At 43.7% G+C, this 24,795-nt stretch overlaps 1 protein-coding gene across 1 annotated transcript in view; it reads right to left on the bottom strand.

The window, feature by feature from the left end:
- adarb2 (adenosine deaminase RNA specific B2 (inactive)) overlaps positions 1–24,795 on the bottom strand; it is a 166,635-nt gene that overhangs the window by 51,149 nt on the left and 90,691 nt on the right. The window contains exons 2-3 of the mRNA XM_068709639.1: positions 12,993–13,079; positions 11,142–12,094 (exon numbers count right to left, since the gene is read on the bottom strand). Coding sequence (XP_068565740.1) covers positions 11,142–12,094; positions 12,993–13,079 — 1,040 coding nt within the window. The remainder of the gene's footprint in view (positions 1–11,141; positions 12,095–12,992; positions 13,080–24,795) is intronic.

Below are 24,795 nucleotides of genomic sequence, written 5' to 3' on the forward strand. Positions count from 1 at the left end.
CTCCTTCTTTCGCCACACACCTCCACACACACACACTCTCTCTCTCTCATACATACACCTTATTCCAGCCTCTCCCATTTCCTTTCCCCCCCAAGGGAGGCACGGCACAGTCCCAGAGAGCAGAACGGGGGTAACAGATGTTTTGCTTTTTTTTTTCTCCATCTTTGGGGTAATTTAATCCAGACAAAAATGTACGACTGTTGTTACGTTTATTCCCAGTGTTCTACTAATTATGGTCACATGAGACTTTTTCATGGTTTTCACTATGCAAGAGCGTGGACCCAGTGGAGACAATAAGCAGCAGCATAAGGCAAAGATGTTTACTGCGACCTTAACTGGCCCAGTCTTCATGTCTTTAAAGGGAATAGTGCAACATTTTGGGTTAGATGAGAGGCCGATACCTCTCTCATGTCTGTACACCCAGCAGATAGTGAGCTTAGCTTGGCGTTAAGACTGGAAACAAGAGCAACTAACTAGCCTGTTCCAGACCAAACTACAAAACCAAAAATGTGTACAGTAAACACACAAAGTGTAAAAGGGGGCTCCTGGACCAGACTGTTTCTTTGGCTGGAGCAGTTGCCAGGTAACCAGGTCCTCCTTAAAGTACATTGTGTTTCTAAGCATGCCAGGTGAGCACATACTGTGATTCTTTTCTGTATCGTCGATAAGTTATTTCACTCCGGTTGATGCACTGACAGAGGATGAATTTTCCAGATGTGATGGAAAAAGAAACTTGATTGTATCAATACAGATGTTACCAGATTGATGTACAGATAGGTATTTTAACATAGGGGTCGTAAAAAAAAAAAAAACACCCTGGCTCGTGTTCCATCCTGCAGCCAAGCAGAGCATGTCAGCAACACAAGCTGTGTTGCCTCAGCAATAGAAGCGAGGGGAGGAAAACCCTCGGGAGAACATCCACAGAGGTTTGGGGGGCCCAGAGGGTCCAAGTGATCATCCAGGCATTTGAGTGGGTGGGGAGGGACAGTCGCTGGCGAGAGATGTGTATCAATGTCTGAGCAGCAAAATAGGACTGATGTTTTGGACATTTTGTTTTGAGGATAGAAAATGGTCTCATGGCTGATGACTCATCAACAACATATTTTTTAGACTAATTGCGATAGCTAGATGAATTGATTTATGACCAGAAGGCAAGCTGTTATAACATTTAAAAAAATATGTGTAATTGCAAATAGGAAAATGGATTTTTCACTTCCACCCCCTTTGTCTGTCTCACCCTATCAAAACATTTCTACATTGTTGGCTGTAGTGAAAATGAACAGAAGTTAACTGTGGCTCTCAAACATGTAGTGAGGAATGCATCCCATAGTCAGACCAACGCTTCCTGTCACAGAATTTGCAAATTCCAAATAGACACTTGAGAAAACACAAACATCAATCATTAACAATCCACTCACTAGAATAAAAAAAAAAAAACAATAAATGTGGAACAAGGTAATATAGACAAAAACTGCTTTGATCTCAGGCCACCTTCTCTCATGGAGTCTGCTGCATGACTGATGTTCATCTAAAATAGAGAACGCAATGAACGGCTTTTTTTAACCAAACAGATCGAGGAACTAAATTCAAGAATTAAAAGTCTGTTTTCCGCATTCATATTTGTGTTTCCGCCCGCAATCGCAGAATCATGAAGTTCAGACACTTAACGCAATAACCGACGCAAAAACCAACAGCTTCTTTTGAATATATATCGTTTCAAAAGCACCTGTTGTTGTTTTTTTGTTTTTTTTCTCTAATGTGTTTGAGAAAGTACTTAAAATAGGTGGGAAAAAGAGACGGAAAACTCCAAAGCCCAGACAAATTCCGCTCTGATATTTCCTGTGTGATGAGGAAATACTATAGGGACTTTTTCGTCACCCAAAATGATCGTACAGGAACTGAATTTAGTCACTGGCACCTTTGGTTGAAATACAGAAGTTAGTTTTTCCAAAAGATTCTTGGTCCCCTGGGAACGATCCTGTGGTGGAAAAACCTTAAAAAGACTTTCAGTCTTCTGAGCGAGAATGCTAAGAGAGAGGCGCAAATATATGATATCAGCCACTGCCAAGTGTCAGCTAATGCTAATATGATCAATATCACACAGTTCAATACAACGCTGTTAATGGAAACCTGATCTTTCTTTTCTCCTTTAAGTCTACAATATCAATTCTAATATTCATGGTGTAAATATTGGTCTTCTCCCTAATAAGACAGATGGATAACGGAGTATATTATAGACAACAGCGGCTGGTTGCAGTGTGCGTGTTAAGTAAAACAGTACTATGGAGCCACATCTGTTGATCTGCCAACTGTACGTCACCGAGTTGGCTTCGTGAACGAGCTGATCTCCCAGCTGTGATGCGTGCTGATTTAGGCGTCCAGCGTGTATGACAGAACAGTCCATTGCTCCAGGCTGGAAGGTCATTTAAAGGCCAGACATCCAGACCTCTCCTCTCCTCTCCTCCTGCTTCCTCCTCCTCGTTGCTCTCCTGCCTGAGAGCCGGAGATAAACCTACACATGCCAGCCACACAGGACCAATAGTCGTGATTTATCGGAAGCCATTTGGTACCTGAACGCCTATGAAATTGTAATGAACTTGATTATGCTTTTAATGAAGTGTGAGAGGCTCTTCAGAAACGATTATAGCCGTGCTCCGGCTCACGGCTAGAAGGCTGTGGAGGGGGGAAAGGAGGCGTTACAGAGAAGGAAGGAAGGAAAGGAGGACTGTCATCAACAATGGAGACTGTGTAGGATACTGTATGGCAAGCAGAGGAGCCGACAGGAGCGCCTCGCTTCTTTGGAACAGATTACAGGGGCGTTTTACTGTGTATCCGAGGTGACTTGACCCGACCAACCCCATTTCTGTTCCTCCCTGCGAAGGGATTTTCCCTCAAAGCTGCATGCTGACGTGGCACATTACATTCAACAGCCTGCCGCCTCATAGGTCATATTTTGCATACATATTAGACAGTTGAGGAGGATTCTAACCTTTCCATGTACAGGGTGCTCCCGTTCAGACGGGGAGACATTATTGTTCAGTAATTTCACACCCAAATCTCCACTCTCCCATGCTGCTTCCTCTTTAAATACCACATGATGAGGTAAGTGGCTGCTGAAAGGGCAGACTGACAGTCCAGCAGCAAACAGTGGCTTTTTTGCTCCAATTATTATTGTACGCTAAGTGACAAATTGTAATGAGATACGTTATGGATGCACATAAGGAATTCCCTTATCGCTCTCATTTACAAAGGTCAAAGATCCGGATTAGTTTAAAAAATAAAGCAACAACTACTGGTGTTCTTTAAGATTATTCCAGTTTATTACAAATGAGGTATTATTTGCCACTTTTTCAGGTACAATAGTATTGTACCCACCAAAGTAATTGAACCTTTGCTCCCCGCTCCCCCCGCTGCTTCTCCATCAAGCTGTCAAAGCTACCATATAGCCCACACTGTCACTAACTCACTGAAGAAATATTATATAGTTTTCAGAAAAAACAAAAAAGTGATTTCAGAGAGCAGCAGACAGAAGGGAAAAAAGAAGCATGTGTATACATCAGTATCACTTCAGTAGCTAGCGTAGCATAAACGAGCTAACGCTAGTTAGCACATACACATCACGGACCCCGGGGGTTTATTCACAAACATGAATACTTTTGAAAATATTGTTGTGGTGTTTCCTATATATTGCCATTTATTCTGTTGCAGGGTGTAGTTGTAGCAATATTGGCCTTGGCAACGTGTGTACAAAGCGTGTAGCTTATAGTCTACTGTATTGCCTTGGCTGGCATCCTTGAAATCTCATATATTGAGCCTTTGTAGGATTTCAGCATAACGTTTGAGTACTAGGTAGGGGGAGCACTCCGAGTATCACTATTACACCACGTTAAAGCATGACTAGCTTGAAATCCACCAAACCAGCCTGAAGATGAAGAAAATCTGAAATGACAGCATGAGAGTCTGTGGAGCAGAGCCAGTCAGTTGTCAGACCCTGGATGGAGCCGTCTACTGCTAGACTATGATTGGCCATTCTACATTGGGGGGGGGGGGGGGGGGGCTTAGCGAAGGGTAAATTGCCAAGATCTAGAAACATGGTGTCATTGCTAGGGCTGCACCTAATAATTATTTTCATTATCCATTAATCTGGTGATTATTTTATCATTTAATAGATTAATTGCTTCTGCGATAAAACATCAGAAATAGTCAAATAGGCTCATCACCATACCTTCAGCCCACATGTGACATCTTGCTCGAGATGTCTGATGAACAGTCCAAAACTCAAAGAAATTCAATGTTCAATCGTATAAATCGGAGACATTCTGTGCCATTTAGCGGATTACAAAAGCATTCAGAGGTGAAGTCGATCAGAAAATGCATTTCTTTTCTAGATGAGAACACTACTGTACATCCTGAGGGTCTTAATGAGGGGTTTTCTTCTTCTTGTTTTTCTTCGCAATGGCGTACTGTATCACATCTGTTGCTAAATTCAAGCCAGCACATCTGTTCCTTTTTGTTTTTGTTGAGTAAATACACGTGTGCATATTGATTATGTGTGAGCACACAAATGTTTTGTGTCATTCTGGTATCCTTGTAGGTCATGTGACCACACCCAAGTAGCTGATGAGCTCATACAAAACACTGCCTCTGTGTTTGTTTATTAGTCCTTTGACCTAAAGGTTTACTTTTTTTTTTATCACATTATTGTTTTATTATTCCACATTTTGTCAGCTTTTGCACATGGAACATGCTGATTATTCTTCTACGCTTTATGAAAGAGTCAGGATTCATGAGTGCAAATGTGTTTATTTCATAATGAAGCAAATCCTTTCATTAGATAATCTGGAAAAATAGATAGTCTCACTTTAACCATATAATGTAAATCCACTTTGTATATTTTCTTTAATTGTTAATGATATTTAGACATAGAAATGTTATTACTAATAAAAGTAAATGTTAAAGTTAATTAAAATGCGAATGCAAAAATGTACAGGTTTCTAATCCGCCATGGCACAAGTAAACTGTATGAGCGCACAACTATGGTATGTCCGGTAGATCAACGTTGAACCAGGATGTTAAAAAGTATAAACAACTATCTCGGATGCTTCTAACGTCCGATTTCGGTGATCGACTCACGCGACGCCTTCGTTTTTTCCCCCAAATTAATTTAGCTTGATCTCTTTGCGCAGCTTAATCCTCATGTTCTCCAATCTCAGCAATAACTGTAGTGAGTACAATGTGAATATTATTGATGAACACAAAGGCTAAAACCACAAACAAGAACCCAGGAGCATCCTTTAACCATCTAAAATACAACTCTATAAAATATTCAACTGCAAGAGGAATCTTATTTGACTGAATCAGAAAGCACCGATGAATGCAGATGTTTCATCAGTCAATTTGCGCTGCACCACTTATGGCGATGATCGCAGCTGAACCTGTGGGTACAGTGTGCTGCGGTAGCTGTCACTTTGTGTGTATCCGTCGCCGTCACTGTCTACATGCTGAGGCTGTAACACTGTGTGCAAGGTCTCCGAAGCTGTTAATCAACTCCTCTCTAATGTGTTGTTCACACCTTCTCCCTCTCCCTCTCCGACTTGGTGGATTTCTATCTTAGACAGGGGCGCTTGGCTGGGCGATCGCTGTCGCTAATTTGTTGTGGCAATATTAATTAATGATCAGCCTGTCACAGCTGTTTATATTGAGACAGATTAGAAGTGGGAGAGATTAGACAAAGAAAACAATCTGCGAGCGGCTCAGCGGCCGACAGGGGTCACCTTCACGTGTCTGAAATCATATTCAATTTGCAGAGGCGGAGGCGGGGAAAATTACTCCACTTGACCAGCCTGTATACTTCTCTATCTGTGTTGGTTCACGTTTGGAGATAACTAAATCAATTCATTTTGCGCTGCAATAAACTAAAAGACAATTTACAGTCGCATTTGATCCCTGCTGATATGATGAGAAGTTAAAATGCTCTGGTGTGTTTCATATGTTTGTACTAATCACAACACGAACACGCTGGCTTTTTTTTCTTAATGCTTTCTCCCCTATACCGCTCCTCCATTAACCCCGATCTTCTTTCAGCTCCGCCACCAAGCACATGTCCCCCTTCAGATGGACCTTAATCCACGGTGGCGGCAAAGCGCGGTGTCCTGACCGCTGATCCCCGTGCCATCCTTCCACGTGGACCTGCTGACTCTGCTGTGCCAGTCCACCGCCGCACACAAGTCTCAGTTGACTTGGCAACAACGCGGTGCATTGTGACGGCGAGGGGAGATTAAGTGGCCAATCAAGGCCCGAACAGTGGGGTAATGATTCCACTTGGTGAAATGGGTGTCGGGATTACTGCTGCACTTTCTCACTTCGCTGTGCAGGCTTTAATAGGGCAAAGACATTTCCCACTAACTAGAGTGCCACGGGCACGATTCAAGAACAGCTTCCTACTCACTGACTAATAATGAAGACGGAGGATGCTTTCACACCTGTGGTTCGGTTCATTTGGTCCGAACCAGGGGAGGAAAGAAAATTATATTGTTGTATTTTAGTGCTGGTCCGGGTTCCTGTTCACACAGCCATATTGCAAACATAAATTCATACAAACTGACATGTAACTTGTTGACTAGACAGTTTTGGCAATTGTCATCCTGCATCATCAGAAATAACTGATTTGAAGCATTCTTAGTATTAATAGAATGCAAATCGGCCGCGTGTTATGAATAATGACTAAACAGGTAGAGACAGGCCTGTGCAAATTTCCCTTTGCATGAGGGACATGCGGCATCTTGTACATGATTCAAGGGCCTATTACTGTGGGATTGCTGTCACACACTTTTTAAAGGACTTAATGAACTGACAAAGTGCAAACATTTGGATACAAGCACAGCATTTTTACAGCTTTTGAGGTACTAATAAAAGAAATGACGTGCAGTTGTGTTGACTTGCATAAATAGGTTATATACATGACCTCATACAGATCAATTTGAAGGATGTGTCCTAAACAGACTTCCTGATGAGCAGATAGATTAATTAGTTGTTGAGCTTTTGAAAACGTGCTGAAATCACATATCTGCTATCATAAAATTGTTGATCAGCTAGCAATATCGTGCATCCCTGAATTCATACTGAACATGTGCTGTTGAGCAAGGCAGTAAACTCCCTATGGCACCAAGGTCCCTGTGTCCACCAAAGCGCCTTTTTTCCCCAGCTGAAAACACCCATCGCTCTTCTGATAACGCCCAGCTGGGAGCGCTTGAGAGCAATTTGGAGGCACAGCGTTATTTTTTCACTGCTCTAGCTGTTGCTCTGGTTGAAGGGAGGGCTGACGCACGGAGGGAGAGAGGACGGACATGCCGGTCTGACAGGGTTCATAAGATTTTGTGGGCCATCGTTTTCATCGGTTCAGATTCAGATTAACTTTATCATTCCACAGAGGGATATTTGATCGGTCCAGCGCTCCAGAAAACATTAAGTTCACAGTAAAAACAATAAAAGCAATAGCATTACATACACAATAAGAAGCTTACATACGCAGAGTAGAACATGTTTGATCAAGTCTTTGTGATGCCTATGGAGGACTGTGGCTCAGTGGTAGAGCAGGGTCGTCCTTCAATCAGAGGTTTGATCCCCGGCCCTGCTAGTCCATGTACATGTGTCCTTGGACAAGACACTTAACCCCAAATTAGCTGTGCATGCGGGTGTATGAATGGGTGTGAATGTTAGAGTCCTGATGGGCAGGTGGCACCTTGCATGGTAGCCTCCTGCCATCAGTGTATGAATGGGTGAATGATGACATGTAGTGTTATAAGGCTTTGAGTGGTTAGAAGACTAGAAAAGCCGAAGAACGTGCAGCGTTAAGCGCAAAATAGATCTGCTTAATGTAGCTGACTGTGGTTGTACTGGGCCTATCACTCAGCTATGAATAAGTAGAGTGAAGTTAGTGTAAGGCAAGATATCTCTGCAGAATGCATTCTCATTTGATTTCCCTGGATAAATAAAGGTTAAATGAAGGAAACCAAAAATTAAAGCCCTTGCTGGAAGATAAATAGCTCTTTAATGTCAAGCACACTGCTGCCCAACGCCTCATTTCTGAAACGACTGTTGAAAGTCAATTCCTAGAGACATGAGCGTAGGAGGCATAGAGGAAAGTATAGGCTGTATTTCTGCAGGGGAAAAAAGTATATTGCATTGTGTGGATGTGCACTAGTATGCTTGTCTTGTCACTCTCGCTGTATTATTCCTTAGTATGTATGTGAAGCAGAATACACCACCATGCAGTTCCCGAGAGTTTAAATATTTCATTGGAGGGTTGAATTCTCAAGCTACCAGTCATCCTGTTCAGCTAAGTTTGAAGGACTCCTCATCCTTATGTTCCACTCTGTTGAGTTAATGCAATATCCTCATATTACTGCCCTGTCTTCCCCTATTACTTCCATTGTCCTCCATCAATATACAGTGCGCAAGTGTTGAATCCTTCTTCTTGTCTGCCTCCCCACGTATTCTTACAAGGAGGATGTAGCAGTGTTGCTCTTACCCTGTGCTTTGCCTCTGCCCCTGTGTATTACCACATTTTGGTCTTATTGGATGTCATCTTTTGAACTGCACTGTAACTTTGAGTTATTTATAATAACAATAATCTTTTCTAAGAAACGATAACACAAGCTATGTAAATAAAATTAGCAAGCTAGCTGTCTAGCACGGAGGCTAACGGTAAAACCAGGAGGCAACCTCTACTTCTCAAAAGTTAAGAAGCAATGGCCATCAGGGTGCGGCACATCTGGTTGCAAAAAGAAGTCAGATTGTATAGAAGTCTATCAGAAAATGGCATTGCTTCTCACTTGATTTAGTACCTCAGTAAATTGATTGCAAACATCAGTTTATGGTCTCAACGCCACTTTCTAGTCTGGCTGCCTTGTGATCAAAAGGTCACTAATAGAGCCGTATACGGTGCCCCCAATGCTCCATCACTCCTCCACAGTTCAAATATGGTCACTGCCGTTACCTGGTTGCAAAAAAACAAGATGGCGACTAAGACAAAATCCAAGATGGCGATGGCCAAAATGACGAACTCAAGGTTTTCAAAACCTGCAGTCCACAAACCAAAGGGTGACGTCACTCAGCTTTTCAAACAAGGTAAAACTTGCTCAGCTTAGTTGGCATTTGTTACAATGTCATTATAAGGTTTCTAGTAAAATGATTCATTTGGAAGATTTGTAATACCACAGATTGAACACTCTCTTTTAAGCTTAGAGCAACACGGTAAAGAGGTAATAAGGTTAGAGAATGATTTTTGGGATAAAACATATATATTTATTAATTATAAGGCCATTAACATATGGCACACAAAATATACTCATACAACATATGTATAACTTAATAGTGTCATGGAAATTGTCTGATAAAACCATATACTTTTCAGGTCAGGGCGATGCTCTATACTGTATAGGACCATTAACTTCTTCTCAACAAAGCTTTATCCTGCAACAGGTAAAGCTGGAGGGAATTCTGGGAAAAGAGAACGGAGCAATGTGGCACACATAATTTGGCATACCACCATAACATTTGCATTACTCTCAGGCTACAGCTGGCAACCACCCCCGTACTACGCTTCACATCTGCAGTGTAGTCAACCACTGCCCATGCAATCAGTGCTTGGCAGGAGAGGTTGGCTCGCGTGTGAACATAGCGTGTGTGTGTGTGTGAGCTGGAGGGGTTTCGCACTGACATTACGCAACAGTTCAGACATGTAACCCATCATATCCACGAACACATGTTTATTTGCACACGTGTGCACGCACGCATACATGTTGTTTGTGCGCTTTTGTCCTTTACTAGTGAAAATAAAACGCCTGGCAGACGGCACGGATGACTTTCAAGAAATTTCCACAAGCGAGTGCTTTCTGGAACTAAACGGGTGCGGCAAATCCTCTTAAAATCCTTTTAGACACCGTGGCAGCAGGGAGAAAAAAAGAAAGAAAAAAAAGATAGTTTCTCCCAGGCAAATATGCAGGTTTGTTGGGTTGATGTCGTGCTCTGGGGAAGGACACCCTCGCCAGTCTATTTCTTCAAGGCTGGAAGAAGAAGGTTGATATGACACGTTACCCTGCAGGATGCGCGAGAGCACAATATGGCGGCGCTTGTGTCAACAGAAGGCTTCAAGGAAAGACTTTGGGGAAAGGATGATTTGGATGTGCACTGTACGGATGGGCTTAATTCTTTTCCATTCAAGACTTCAAGAGTGTGGTGCACATTCGTTTGTGTCGTATTAGGACAGTGGAGGCTTTACAATTTCAATGTCAGCTGCCATCATGCCAGTGACCTGGTCAGGTTGGATATTTTCTCGATGCAGACAATAGTAAACAACCAAACTCAGTGTGACTATCTAGTCAGGGCAGTTTCACGTTTGGATGAAATTCTTCTGCTGGAATGAAGTTTTAAATGGCTGTCAACAAGTGCCAGCCAATCCAGCCACTATGTCTTTAGGCTCTCCAATTTCCTCAAGTTTCTCAAAAACTAGTTTCCTGGCTCTGATTGCTATTTACATATTTGGGTAAATGAGCATGGGATTGGGCTCGGTGGTTTGTTTGTCGATTTGCTCTTTGCTTTGCTATCTCCTTTGGGCAACAGATTGAATTAATGTTTGTAGACACTGTGATGCCACACATGAGGAAACAGGAGATCTTGCAAAATTGCAAAACTCGCCCAATTACAGCTCTACAAACACATACGAGGAGGAAAAAAAAAACTAATTTGGGTGGTGATGCAGATTTCTCGTGTCAGAGGCACAAGGACAATAATTACCTACATTTACACGCTTTTTTTATTTAAATTGACCAAAAAACATAATGTTTACTCAAGAAACAGGCTTTGCAGAACACACGCACACATATTTGTGATCTGTATTTTCACCATATGCACTATATTTTGACACAACGTAAATGCCAGCTTGCTTTATCAGTGCTGCCACTCTTTCTGCTCTTTTTTTTTTTTAGCTCCTATCGCCTTTCCTCCTTAATTACTTGTTGGAGAGTGTTTGGCTTTTCGCTGCGCGCCTGCTGTTTTGGTCATTACAGGCCCCTGTAGGAAGTGGAGGGAGCTGCCAAAGCTTAGCAGAAGACAGGCGCCGAGGATGTGTCTGTACTCACCTGGGGTAAATGAGGGCAGCTCTTCCTGCTGGCTTTGAGGCCTGTCCTCCCCTCGGGGGCTGTCCTGATGTTGAAGAGGGCCTGAAGAGCGCACTGGGCCGCCTGGGTCTTGGCCAGCTTCTTGCTGCGACCGCAGCCCTCAAATATCCGCCCGTCGACGCGCACCGCCATCACAAAGCTGCGCAGCCTCCGGCCCTCAGCTCGCTCCGAAAGGCAGGCGTAGCGCAGGCCCGGCCGGAGCTCATTGAGCAACGCCACGGGACTCTTGGGGGCCTCCGGATCTGGGACAATCCCACCTAGCCTCTGTTGAGCCTGCACCATTAGGTCCAAGGTATGGCGGAGCAACCGTCCATGTCTCAGTAGCTCGCTCGACAGCAGCTCGCTCTCCGCTGCTGAGTCGCAGAACGAGAGGCCATCGGAGCACGGCGAAGATTCAAACTCCTTGAAGAGTGTGTCAGGGAAGTCCGCCTGATCTGAGGTGAAGTCGGCCGAAGGGTTTGAGATGTTTCCCATGGCCAGGTGGGCCTGAGGAGCGTTGGCGAACTGGACGAAGGACTTGAGGGCCAGCTCGGCAGCCTTCATCTTAGCTTTCTTCTTTGTGGGGCCCGTGCCCTCAAAAGTCAGCCCATTCACCTCCACGGCGATGGAGAAGACGGGCGCGTGGACCGGGCCCGTCTGAGACACCACGCGGTACTGCAGGCCCGGCCGCAGCTCATTGAGCTGCACCAAGGCGTTCTTTGGCGCTTCGGACCAGGACAGTTTCTTATAGATCAGGCGGAGTTCACACAAGTGCCCGTTGTTGTCCTCCTCCAGTGGCCGCTTCCTTTTCAGGCCGGAGCCGCCACTTCTTGCAGAGTCGGAGCAGAAGAGCGACTGGCACTCTGCAGATCCAATGGAGCGATCCTCTAAGTTACCAATGTTTCGGTTTTCCTTTACCTCTGCACTGCTGGTGCCTGAAATAAAAAACAAAAACAACGTGAAATGTCAAAGTGAAAAAAAGCAACTATTACTGTGTGACACTTGCATGTATCCTGACTGATCAAAATGAATCAAGGGAAAATCTACCAGGCAAAATTGAGCCACTTTATACACAATGAAATGGTAATGAACAAATCTACAATCGTCTCCCTGAGCCGAGCCCACTTCATACCACGGGGCTCCATCATATTTAAGTGTTTTAAAATCCAAACACAAATCCCCTAAAAATGGCGATGTTATCTGCCAAATCATTCTCGTAATCTGCCTCCAAATTGGTTCTGAATCTGTGTCGTAAGTGGGAACCATTGGCCCCCGTGGCCAATGCAGAGCATCAATCCTATTTGTAATGGGGGTGGGGATCACGTCGAGCGGCAGACATTCCATGAAAGGATAAAATGTCTGTAGCCCGCTTTTATTTCACACTTCTGTCCTCTGTGAGAGCAAAGCCTGAACAGCTGTGATACGCTCTTCAAACCTAGTTATGGGGAAGTGGTGGCGTATTGCATTTCTGATGGGAAATGAACAAAAATGGGGCGTTCAGATCTTGCCACAAGAATGTTAATGGTGGGATGGGAGGCTGGGATCAAGTGCTGACATTCAGGGCTGGGCTGAGGCAGATTTGTAGATGATAGCGCATGCAGGCACGCAAGCACCTATCTCATGACTTATTTATCACACTCAAATCTAATATTCAACCGCTAAAGATAATACAGATTTTAACACACACGCTGACATCCGTGCGTAATCAAAGACGCCATTTCCCAAATAATTAATTACGTGGGTGACAGACAGATCATTTCCATATTAGGCCCGCCACCGAGGGAATTAGCGCAGCGCGCCGACAGAGAGAAAGAAAAAGAGGCGGCAGCTTACTTAAACTGTCCTCGTCCTCTGTGCTGCTGGTCCCAGGGCTTATGTACTTGAAGGGGGCGATCAATGCTGACAGCATACTGACTTTCTCTGGAGGAGAGAGACAAGAGACAAGCAGAGTCAACAAGAGGGCAGCGGCGGAGATGTTTTGATAGTTTTATCGATCAAAGGCACGAATCAGTGTCGGCCTGTACACGGGCGACAGAGCGAGTGCGCACGGGCCGAGACGCATGCACTCCCACAAGAGGAAGAAAGCGCTAACCTACGCATGCACATGCACACACATGGAAGATTTAAAAGAACTCATGAACAAAAATCAAACAAAAGACATGAAGTGAAGTACAATACACACTGGGCCTCTTGCAAGAACATTCTTATCCTAATCCTAAAAGTTTTCTCTTGGTGAGGTTTGTGCTCCTTCAAATGTCGGATTGACCAAACTCTCTTAACTAGACAAAGTTGTTGTAAATCAAGCTTTTGACATTTGACCATGAGCATGACTGACGCCCCTAAAATGTTTACGTTCAGTTACGTTTCATGAGGTATTGGAGGACCTGAAACAATTAGATCAAATTAATAGAACAGCTGTTCAATGCTTTTGTCAGAGCAGTGCTATATCTTCTTAAAGCAGTCATGTGACACACAGATATTGGACGAGAGAATATAATGTATTATAGCCTATATTATGATTTCAGGTCGAATTAGTGTTGTTTTTTTTCTTTCTGTACATGAGCTATACCATAGGTCTGGATCCTTCGTGAATTCTGTAGAAATCAGAGAGAAAATTGGTGGATTTTATTGTGTCATAATTCAATGGAAAACCCATGTTGTCATTTCACTTTTATTTATCCGATGGCTGCTTGAGTCATCGTCACAAAGCTCCGCCCACGGTTCTGCCCACCGAGTTTTAAATTGTCAGTTGATTGCTTTTAATTTTTTTAAACAAGCAATGCACGTCCGTCCTAAAACGAAAAAAAAAAAAAAGCTGCCTTGCGGCTGTTCAAGAAAACTAATACGCTGCTCTCGGATGGACCGCACTGACACGCTATCTCCACTTTGTTTTAACTTGATTTTAATGTGGCGCCAAAGATCCATGTCACAGTGACAAGCGATTTACTGTCAGTGGATACAAAAACCTGAGATGACGCACCGAACGCATACATAAAGAGAAAATACGTTTAACAATGTGTATTGTATTTCTCTTTCACTTTTTTTTTTGTTTAACTGGATTTTATTTAAGCATTTTAAATCTCTCACACATAGACACACACACACACACACACACACACACACACACACACACACACACACACACACACACACACACACACACACACTGTATGTCTCCAGTACTAAACTTCCTTTCTTCATCAGGGCTAACTTGTCGACAGTAGCTTTCTCCCGTTCCTCCCCGGGCCTGCTGCTGTCCAGGTGTGCGTGTTGTTTACAGTATGAAGCCCTATTAGGGCCATCGCTTGGTCTGGTGCACTCCATGCAGCGCTGAGCAGAATTGACAGACCAGTCTGGCTCCTTAATTACACCCCCCCCCCCCCCCCCCCCCCCCCCCCCAACTAGCTAATGATCAATAAAAGAGAGAGGAACGGGAGAGGCAACGAGAGAGAAAGAGAGCGAGAGAGAGGAGCTGGAGGTGGACAGAAGTAGGGGGAGGTGATGGAGGAGGGAAAAAAAAGCAAGAGGAAGAAAATGATCTCGGATGAGTTTGTGTAGGTGTGCGGGAGGTTAGAGGTTGAGCTCGAGGTCAAGACGCCCTCTAAGCTCCCCGCCTCTCTTCACCACAGTCCTTAATGCTATATGCTAAATGCTGCATAAACCGAGGGGCACATTACAGTGCAATAAACATGTTTTGATAAGAGCGCAAGGTTGTGAATGAGCTGGGCCCCCTTTTCTCTCTCTCTCTCTATCTCTCTCTCTCTCTCTCTCTCCTCGCAGCTCAACAGCACTAGAAGGGCTCAATGAGTCACTCTGACACACATGAATACACTCTAAACACCGAGGCTGGAGCTGGTCCTCGCGGGCCAACATCACAATACAAGCATTTGCATTCTGACCTAATTACGGACTAAAGCCCAACACAAGCAGCAATTTGGCGCTAAACGACTCCCTCGGCCAACAAGGTCATTACCCGGACCATTTTCAAATCAGTCTGTATTGTTTTTAAAGCCCCTGAAGGCCCTTTTTACGGTACGAAACACGGCTGTCTGGTGTGTTTACAAGGGCAGCAAAATTAGAGGTTGTTGGCTCTGTACAGCGCATCTTAACCGGTTCTTGCATTTGTCACACAAAAACATATACAGTTCCTTTGTAGCGTGAAAGACAAATGTTCACATCAAGCATGAAATTGCAGGCAATTAACAAACGGGAGGTTCACACTGCAGGCTGAAATGTCTGCAATGTATATTCGGGGGGGTCGAAAAACTGCCACCCAACAGCTTCTGCCAAGTCAAAGGTCCCACTGGGCAATAAGGCATGAGTTGGTGTGACCGGATGCACGCAAGTGTGAACAATATTATGAGCATGAGAAAATTCATTCTCCTTAGAGAACAAACTGAGGCAGTCAACACGCAAATCTACAGGTGTAGAGCACACAAGCAGACGCGAGCAGTCTGATATTTCGTCAATCTCCTTTACTTCTGTCTCGTGAGAATAAAGATCTGAGAAGAGATACAACAGAAATCTTGCTCATCCCCAGTAAGACCTTCACAAAAAAGTATCTTTCACACTAAATGTAATAAGTGGCAGGTTTTTTTAACATCTGGTCATCAGATATGACCAGAAAAGGCTTATCATTTTTTCGCTGTGATGATAAGTATTGTGTTAATTGGATGAAAGTATGTTGAACTGGCTCTGATGCTACCTCTTGCCTTTTGAACTTACCAGAGAAAATTGCTACGGTACTTAAGCCTTTCTTTCTATTTAGTGCTGATGTGAATAAATGTACTGTCAATGTGATTGCAGAGCAATTAGACCTACAAGTGGTCTGGCCAGCATTGAAATCGGGTCTTGACCAGGCGTGAATGCAATTTGCTCAGCGTCTATTCTTTGTTTGTTGTTTACGTGACTCATAAGGAAGGTGAAACGTTGCCACAACATTACTTCAGGGAAGCAGGAGGATTTTTCAGTTTTGTTGCTTCTCCGTCATCTCCGAACTCCGGGAGTGGCTATGGTGTCTCAAAAAAAAAAAAAAAAGTGTAGCAGCAGGCTACAGGTATGCCATGCTGTGTCAAGTGTTTTTTTTCCCCCTTTGGAAACATGCAAATAAGCGGGGGTGGAGAAAACAAATGTTACGGGTAGAATCACCGATCCTGCTTTTGACTTGAAAGCTTATTTCGGCCGATTTTTTAAAATTTTAAATCGAAACCGTGACACCCCTAGCTGAGGCTGAGGTCAACATTCTTGCGGTTACTCGGCCATCAAACAGTGGCGCCAGGTGAAAAGTTAAAGGATAACCAAGGTTATTACAGTTTACATCCGTCTGGGAAACTTGAATGTCTGTGCATAATTTCATGGCAATTAATTCAATAGCCCCCCCCCCCCCCCATCCCCTAAAAGGCCAATGATCTAAAGAGGAAACAAATTCTATGCACTTGCTCCAGTGTTAGACACATCGCTGGGCTGCATAAAAGCCTCCATAGACCCCTTTTATTCTGGTGTTTCTTATAAGTTCACAGTCAGAACAGAGCGTTTCTGTATAGAGCTCTTCAGGTCTGCATAATTTCAAAGTGACAAAAAAAACAACATCCTTTTCACTTTCAATGAGACCGCAGTTCATTTCAAACGTCTCAGGAAGTGGCTATTGAGTAGAAAATATCATCACGCTTTCAATAACTCTGATGCTGAATCAACTGCGCCGTGGTAAGCGGTGCAGTTTAGAGGTCATCCTCCAAATGCCACCTCTGATCGTTTTTTGATAGCTTTATGAAGCGCCGGCACAAACACACTTCACTCTGATTTATGGGTGAGCTGTGTAGAACGTCAGAGGCAGTCTGTGTTCGGAGTTCACAGTTTGTGTAGCGCGGCTGGTTTTTCAAAGAGAGACGCAGCACATTTTCAGCCTTTTAGTTGGAAACGTAAATAAGTTTGCAAAGAATAGTTTTGTAATTTAATACTAATTAAAGGTTAAACACAGATTTAATTTAAACCCAAGCAAATATTCATCATATTGGTTTAACTGAATGCTGACTTAAGAGGAAATTCACATTTTAGGCGTGTCTAACTGACCTACCGTGCGCTGCATATTCTCTGTAGGTTATTAGCAATTCATTGGAAGTAATTAAGTGGAACTGTACCAGTTTAAACTGTTTTTATTTCCTATATTTAGTACCAGGATAGTATGAAAATAACGATGTCCTTTGAGAAAAAGATATCTATCAATTTTATCTTAAATTCTTTTTTAGTCTTTTTTAGGTGACTTTGTTGTTTTAAAAGTGGAAAAATGAAATAACCCCAACCCAGTGACCTCACATGACATCAGAGTTTTATTCGGGGCAAGTAAGTAGAATTTACACTGGCCTCTGTCAAAGCTGAGAGGGAAAAACCCAGCCTGGAGCCAAAGTTCGTCAAACCCACCAATCACCGCCACCGGTGTGGACACCTTTACCTTACGTGCCCTTCACGGTATCTGTCATCCATCCCTTCTTATTCGCCAGCCAGCCGAACGGACGAGACAATGCATGCCAATAGTCTCCATCCCCCACTGCACCAGGACACGAGGAGAGGAGACGACGCTCGGACTCATTTGTTTCCAGCGCACAAAAGGCAGGGAAGGCAGAGGAGAGCCAGGTTAGATAGGGAGAGCCTTGGCAGATGGCCATGCACTCCTGATAGTGACAACGCTGGTGATGGTGTCCATTCAAAATGAGCTGGAGAAGAGGATCTCTCTCTCTCCTTGCACTTCCTGTATCAGTTCTGAGGAGAAGGGTAATGAGCCCAATCACATTTCCCCATGGCTCAGCATAACCAATGGGTCAGATGAGCGACGGGAGACACGACTAAAACAGGCGCGAGGGGAAATCATCGACTCTCTCTCTCTCACTTCTGAACTTGTACATCCGAAGCCTACATGAAAAAAACAACAACTATGTATCTAAATATGCTATTTAGCCATCACTTCATTTTAAGGAAAAACCTGCAGAGACTGATTCACCTCTGGCAGGACATAGAAAAAAAAACAGCTCTTGCAGCAGCAACTGTGCTCCCTGATTGTTATATGGACAGCACATATATGTGCAAATACAAACTCCAGAGCATCAAAAGACACCACAGAGCTGTTAACACCTGCAGAAACTCACGCAGAGAGAGAAGATCTTATGTCTCTGAAGTTGAGTCCTCTTTATTCCTCTTTCCTCGAGTTTTCAGCAGGAGGGACTGAGATGTGAGGGGAGGACGCAAGTGAGAAAGGTGGGTGCCGGTAAAGGGATTGAGATCCACCTGGATTCTGTGGTGCAGGACGGGGACTGTGCACTGTAAACGTTGATGAAACGCATGGGATTTATCTACTTAATGAAATAAAGGAATGTTGACGCCCTCGAAATCAGTTCAATCGTTCACTTTTAGCTCCAAAGCTCAAAAGTTAGTTCTGACAACAAATCCACAAATAACGCTAAACGTGAGACCAATTAGCATAGCATTCTCTGCACGTTCTAACATTACCGCAGGGGGAACCTGTTCACGTCAACCGCACAGTGATAATTAAGAGCATGGTGTGTTTTTTTTTCTTCTCCAGGCTCCCGTATCTCCCGCCTGTCAATGCGCATGTGTGAGCGTTCCTTTGCGTGACAGACGTGTTGTCATTTAGTTTGAGGTTTGGGTTGTTGCTCTTAAGCACATGAAAGTCACAAAAAACACTTAATTTGAATGAACTTACACTTGATTAGTGAGTGGAGGGGATGGAAAGAGGGAGTAAAAAAAAGAGGTATAGGGGGATGCATTAGCACAGACTGATGGATATTTAGCACCTGATTAGCGGCAGTGAGGACGGAGTAGCCAGGCCATCTGCTTTACATTTGCTCCCGTGGACATGGGTGCCAAGGACAGACCGTTTTGTGAATGCTGTCTCTTTGCTCAGATGTCTATGTTGTGAGTAGCATGAGCTTTGTCACATAAACGTACGTGGAGACATGCGGTATTCATGTTGATGCCTTTTACGGCTCATTGTCATGCAGACAGTTATAAGCCTGTTCTTTAGAGAAAGCTATAATTAAGAAATGTACGCTACAGTAGATAGACAATGAGGCTGTTTTTTTTTTTGCGCCAGTTAGAGAAAGCCCAAAAACGTTTTTTTCACGTTTTAGTAAATTGGTTAATCTCACAACACTTGCCAAGAAGTAATCAAGCAGCATTATCTCTAAATGACCTGAAAGCATAAGAGGGAAATACTCCCACCAACTGAAGGCTACCGTACTGTTACGTATCATACATTACAGTTTAACATATTGTACAGTGTATGTGCAGTAAAAACGGTTTAATTAATTGAATTATTGTCAATATGCTTGACTGCTTTTTTTTTTGCTACTTTAAGTCAAATCTTTTTTTTCTACTTTGACAGTTTTTTTTCCCTTTTGCTGTATTATACTACTTTTTGCTACATTACATAGTGTAATAGTACATGTGGGCCCTGCTGCCCTACACTATGTGATTCAATAAAAGATAGGATTCAGAGCCTTTTTGTATTCATGGGCAGTGCTGGCAGCGAGGGCTACTTTACGCCGAGGTGGCAGCGGAACACAACACCGTATCCCACTGTGGAGTGTATAAGCAGAAGAGCTCCAGTGGACATTGAATCGCTTAATCATATTGTGGCGCAGGGGAAAATTCAATGCCGCTCTCTCTGTCTCTCACTTTTTCTTTTCTTTTTCTCCGCTATTCCATTTCGACCAGCGAGACACAGAGTACACTCCCGTGCTCCGGAGAGGCGACCTGCCATGGTTGAGTGTCATTGAGGAACCTGCTCAGAGTTCTGTGACGACTGTGGATTGTCACAGAGGCCCTGCGTTTACGATCACGCCCGGGGCTTTGCCTCACCGACCACGCCGCAGCCCTCTAACGCCCGCTCGCATCCCCTCAAAGCACTCACGCCTCTGAGAGCCTCACTTTCAATGCAGGGAGGAGACTTGGGAACACAGTCGTGATGAAAGCTTTTTAATGTCATCCCTCCTGCCTGAAGTGAGCAAAAAGATGCGTTTTCATGTAACGTAAAACATATAATAAATAAATAAATGTTTGAACCGCATTTTCCTTTCCACCTCGAATGGAAAGCGTGCTGCCTTTGGGCCACTTTTGCGTTCGACTGCGAAAGCTTTTAGCCCTAATATGGCGGCCTCTGAACAATGGCACCCGAAAGTGCTGTGGAAGCCTTTATGAAAAGAGTGCGCAGGTAAAGAAACACACAAGCAGCATGTCATTCTAAAAAAAGGAACTTGTTGAAATGCGAGGCCTGGAGTGGAGTAGGAATAGACATGAAATACATATGCTGTCACCCCCCCCCCCCCCCAATACCTTTTGGCAATTAAAAGCAAACTTCCTTCTTTTTTCCCTTTTTTTTTTCTCCAAAGTACCACACAGATCACGATCGCTACCTGATAAGTGGCGGATTTAATGCGCACTTCGCTTCCCTTCTTAACAGAATATTAATGCAGGCTGCCATCCATGAGAATGACTCATTTACAAGCATGGAGAGGAAGCCGGGGACTCAAACCTGGATGGGGTTTGTCGCCTCGCTCGTTTGATAACAAGCACTCGAGTGTATTTACAAGGCAGAGCGAGTGAGATAAGTCTGCCGGTGTAATGACACTAAGCAGGTCAGGAATGTCTCTGCCTCCCGGCGTGTTGTTGCTCATCTCTTTCCTGCTGTTATCCCTCCCTCCATCACAAGGCATGTGCTGCCGCCTGCGGCCCCGACGCAAAGCGGGAACGTCAAGCGCCGCCACCGTCCTCGAAAGCCTTTTTTGGCGCTCTCTCAACTTCCGTCCTGTTTGTGTGCTTAGAGCTGAGGACCCTGTCGAGGGTGCATTGCGTCGCTTTCGCCCTCCTCGGCAGTAGGTGCGCGGCCGTGCTGCGTGTGGTCTCCAATCTGGAAGTGTGCGGGAGTCAATCGGCAGGTGTGGGGCTGAACGCAAATTGGCCTGTTCTCGTCGCCTGGACGGCGGCCGGAACTGAGAGCAACACTTAAGAAGGTGTGAAGGAGAAAAATAGCTGAGGAGTGTTTTTTTTTTCTTGGTGCAGCTTAATAATTTACAATTTATGTGTTTGGAGGGCTGAAAGAAATTTGTATTTCACACTTTTATTTCCCTCAGTTTTTCGTTATTTCACTTTTATAAGCCAGGTCACCTATTCCCCTGTACCCTATCAATTCAACCTCTCTCTCTCTCTCTCTCTCTCTCTCTCGCTCTCTCTCTCTCTCTCTCTCTCCATTACTTCACCTGCATCCCGTCCTATTTTTTCCTGCTTAACAGCCACCCTCTCCTCTCATCAAATAAACCTGCCAGCTTCTGTGTGATCTTCCCCCAGTAATGCTCCACGCCTCGCATTATGACACATATAATCAGGCTGGCTGTTTGCACTACTTTGTTCAGCACAAATTGCTGCACCGATGGTCGCGCCGAAAGCACAGATGGGACGTGGACAGTTTTTCATCGGCTGTTCCATACCACGGAGCCCAACACATCTGGTATGCGGTGAGAAGCATCTTTGCACTAATTTGTTTGTCACTATACATTGAAGGGACTATCTGTCATCCTGCCACGCTTTGGTTTGCAGCATGATGTTTGAAGAACATGGCTAGTCATAAGTTTCAGGCGGCCCGGATGGCTGGCCGGCCACTTGGGACTTGCTCACGGGAGCCATCTGACTGTTGGAATGAAGGCGAGAAGGGGGGGGGGGATTTTACTTTGAAGCAACTGCTTAACCCACAACATACAAGGAGAGGTGAAGATCCATCTTCACTTCCAGGTGTTCCAAAAAATCACACTCGCCCAGTGGGCCCACTGTTGCTGAGTATCAAGATTTTAGTTCTGAAATGACAACTTTCAGTAGGAAGTTTTTTAACAACTGCAGCTCGGTAGCTCATTAAGCGAACATAAAAATGTGGCAGATGTTTTTAGCTGTTTCGAGCAGCAAACATTAGCCCAAACTCTGATTGCATCCAGGACCAGCTTTTAGACAGTGAGGAATATGTTATTTACAGAATGTTTAGTTGGGTTTTTTTTGTAAACGTAATGTAATCTGAAACACTACAAAGTCAATGATGTGCTCCGTGGCCTTGAAAAAAAAAACTAGGTAGTAAGCTAGTTAGCTGGACATGCTAACAATTGCTGCTTGCGTTTCAGCGAATGAACAGTTTAATCTTCTTAATCTTCTTGCATTTTTGCCCTTTTTTGTGTGTGGGGGGGGGGGGGGGGGGGGGGTGTAAAAAAAGGTACAAAACAGACCACCTTCTAAGTGTGCCATGCCTTGTTACGGCTGCTAAGCTTTGGTTGTAGAATTGCTGGTTTTTGTCACGTGCCACAACATTTCACACCCTGACACGAATGGTTGTGGGAATCTGGGTGCCCACCTCGGGTTTCTCAGCCTGCCTTTCTATACAAGTTGAAAAAAAAAAAAAAAAAAAGATAAAAGAAGGTGATGAATGCAATCTGACAGCTCATAATATCCGCTTTCCCATTCTATGCTCTACATTTAGTGTGATTCTAAGTCAATTAAAGAACTGTTTGATGTTGATGCGTTCAGACTTGGAAATTAAGCACCCGTCTGCTTTGTTAGTTGACAGTGTTGATCTTCATGTGCGCCTTTACACCAACAGTCTCCTACAGGCCATATAGCTTCACTGGAAAGATTGCCTTTTGTTATTTGCAGGTTGGAAGGGAGTATTGTAAACTCAGTTTATGATAAACAGACACTTTTGAGGATATATTTTTGTCCAAGATACTATAAAATGAAAGAAGACTGGAAGGGGGACAGGAAAAGTGGGGCTTTTGAGTGAAATGTAAATGGCGCGGTGCTCGCATAGAAATCTATTTTTCAGGGAGGAAAAAAAAAACCAACACTTATCTGTCGACAAGCACTTTCCTTGGCTACTTAAGAATGACATTAATATTGCAGGGGAGGATGACTGTGGTAATACTGGCTGCAAAGGGACTTAGAAAGTTCCAGGGCACTCAGTATCTTAGAAATATCAGTTTTACCCTTGCGTAAATTGAAAAGGAACAAGGCATCTGCATTTTCCCTCGGCGCGCACGTGTTAGCCCAATCTGGTCCTTAGTAACTTAATAACATTTTCCAATTTGCCCAAATTCATGTAGAGAAAGCTGGAAACTACGTAAGAGGGTAGAGCAGGAAAATATGATTTCCTTGACTTCAATGGACTGAATTTAAGGTCTGAAATGTTTTTTGGGGGGGAAGAATTGGCACAACCGGAAGAGACAGTATGTTCTCTGAAAGATTCTTCACGTAGTGTTTGAAAAAAAAAAAAAAAAAAAGATTTCTATATCTATATACAAACACACATTGGCCACAGTTTTGACTCATTGAATTCTTGTGGATTTAAAGGCCTCCACAGAGACACCTGCGGCCTCCGCTTGCATGTTGCATTCAGGAGCACATCACTGCACAGCTGGTTTAATGCATAAAAAAAATAATAATAATAAAAAATAAAACCAATTCAGAGCCTTCGCATGAAACAAATGTACAGTGAAGCAGAACTGAAGAGAAAGAGAGAAAAACAGAGATGATATATTTAGTCCTCAAACTGTCACCGATTTCTGAGGAGTGTGTATTGAATAATGGAGCGGTAGGATGTGGGCACGCACACGCATTAAAAGGCTTTCGCTGTATCGCTTTGATTCGGTGCCACTGAGATGAAGGTGTGTTGTGTCGTCGCGAATCGCAATCTTTAATGTTCTCTGTCCCCGTGCGCTGAAGCCCACTTCCTCTCCATCGCCACGTTTTGAAACTTTAATTCTCTCTGGCAGATGAGCAATGATATCCATATTGACCTGAAAAAAAAGGTCACGGTGCCAGTCAGAGGAAGGTCTTTGATTTACATTTTCAGACAAGCTGGAAAATCTGGGAAGTACCAAAACAATATGTAGCATTGCAAGAATTTGCAGCTCCCTGTTCCCTTATTCTAAATTGTGCTGTATAATGGCATCACATTTTATTACAGCAGGTAATGTCAATATCAACAAATTAATAAAAAAAACAGACATATATATATAGGGCCTGCATCTACTTTAATTTCCTCGATTAACATCAATTTGGTCTATAAAATGTTAGACAAACAAACATTTGAATGGCTGGATCCATCGAATTATAGCATATGATTCACTACATTCCATATTTCCATCTCCCTCCACTCATAAATACGTTTCTGAGTTTAAAATGACGCGCTGCCGCCAACAAAGAAATAATCTTATGTTGGTTTAGGCAACAATACCACTGAGTAAAGTTCAGCTAAAACATCATGGTTGTGCTTAAAATAAGGGTTAGGGTTATGTAATCTAAGTAAACTACGGATATTACGTAAACACGTTACAAACGTTACTTCACAACATCTCAAAAAACCACTTTGGGAGTTTGTTTGACCCACCCACCTCCCCTCCCGCCTGCCATGCTCTGTTTATACGACCTCACTAGCTCAAAATGTTGCACATTCTCGCGTTCAATTTGTGTGTTCGCCACACGAATCGACTTTCCATTGGAATTGTTTCCGACACCTATAGTCTTAACACATTACGTGCCACCACCATGTGATGTGCCGTTGAAAGGTTTTGGTCAATTCACGTATATTTCT

Source organism: Cebidichthys violaceus, unplaced genomic scaffold (assembly GCF_023349555.1).
Source record: "Cebidichthys violaceus isolate CVI_PGR_0920_01 unplaced genomic scaffold, fCebVio1.0.p SCAF_15, whole genome shotgun sequence".
NCBI lineage: Eukaryota > Metazoa > Chordata > Actinopteri > Perciformes > Stichaeidae > Cebidichthys > Cebidichthys violaceus.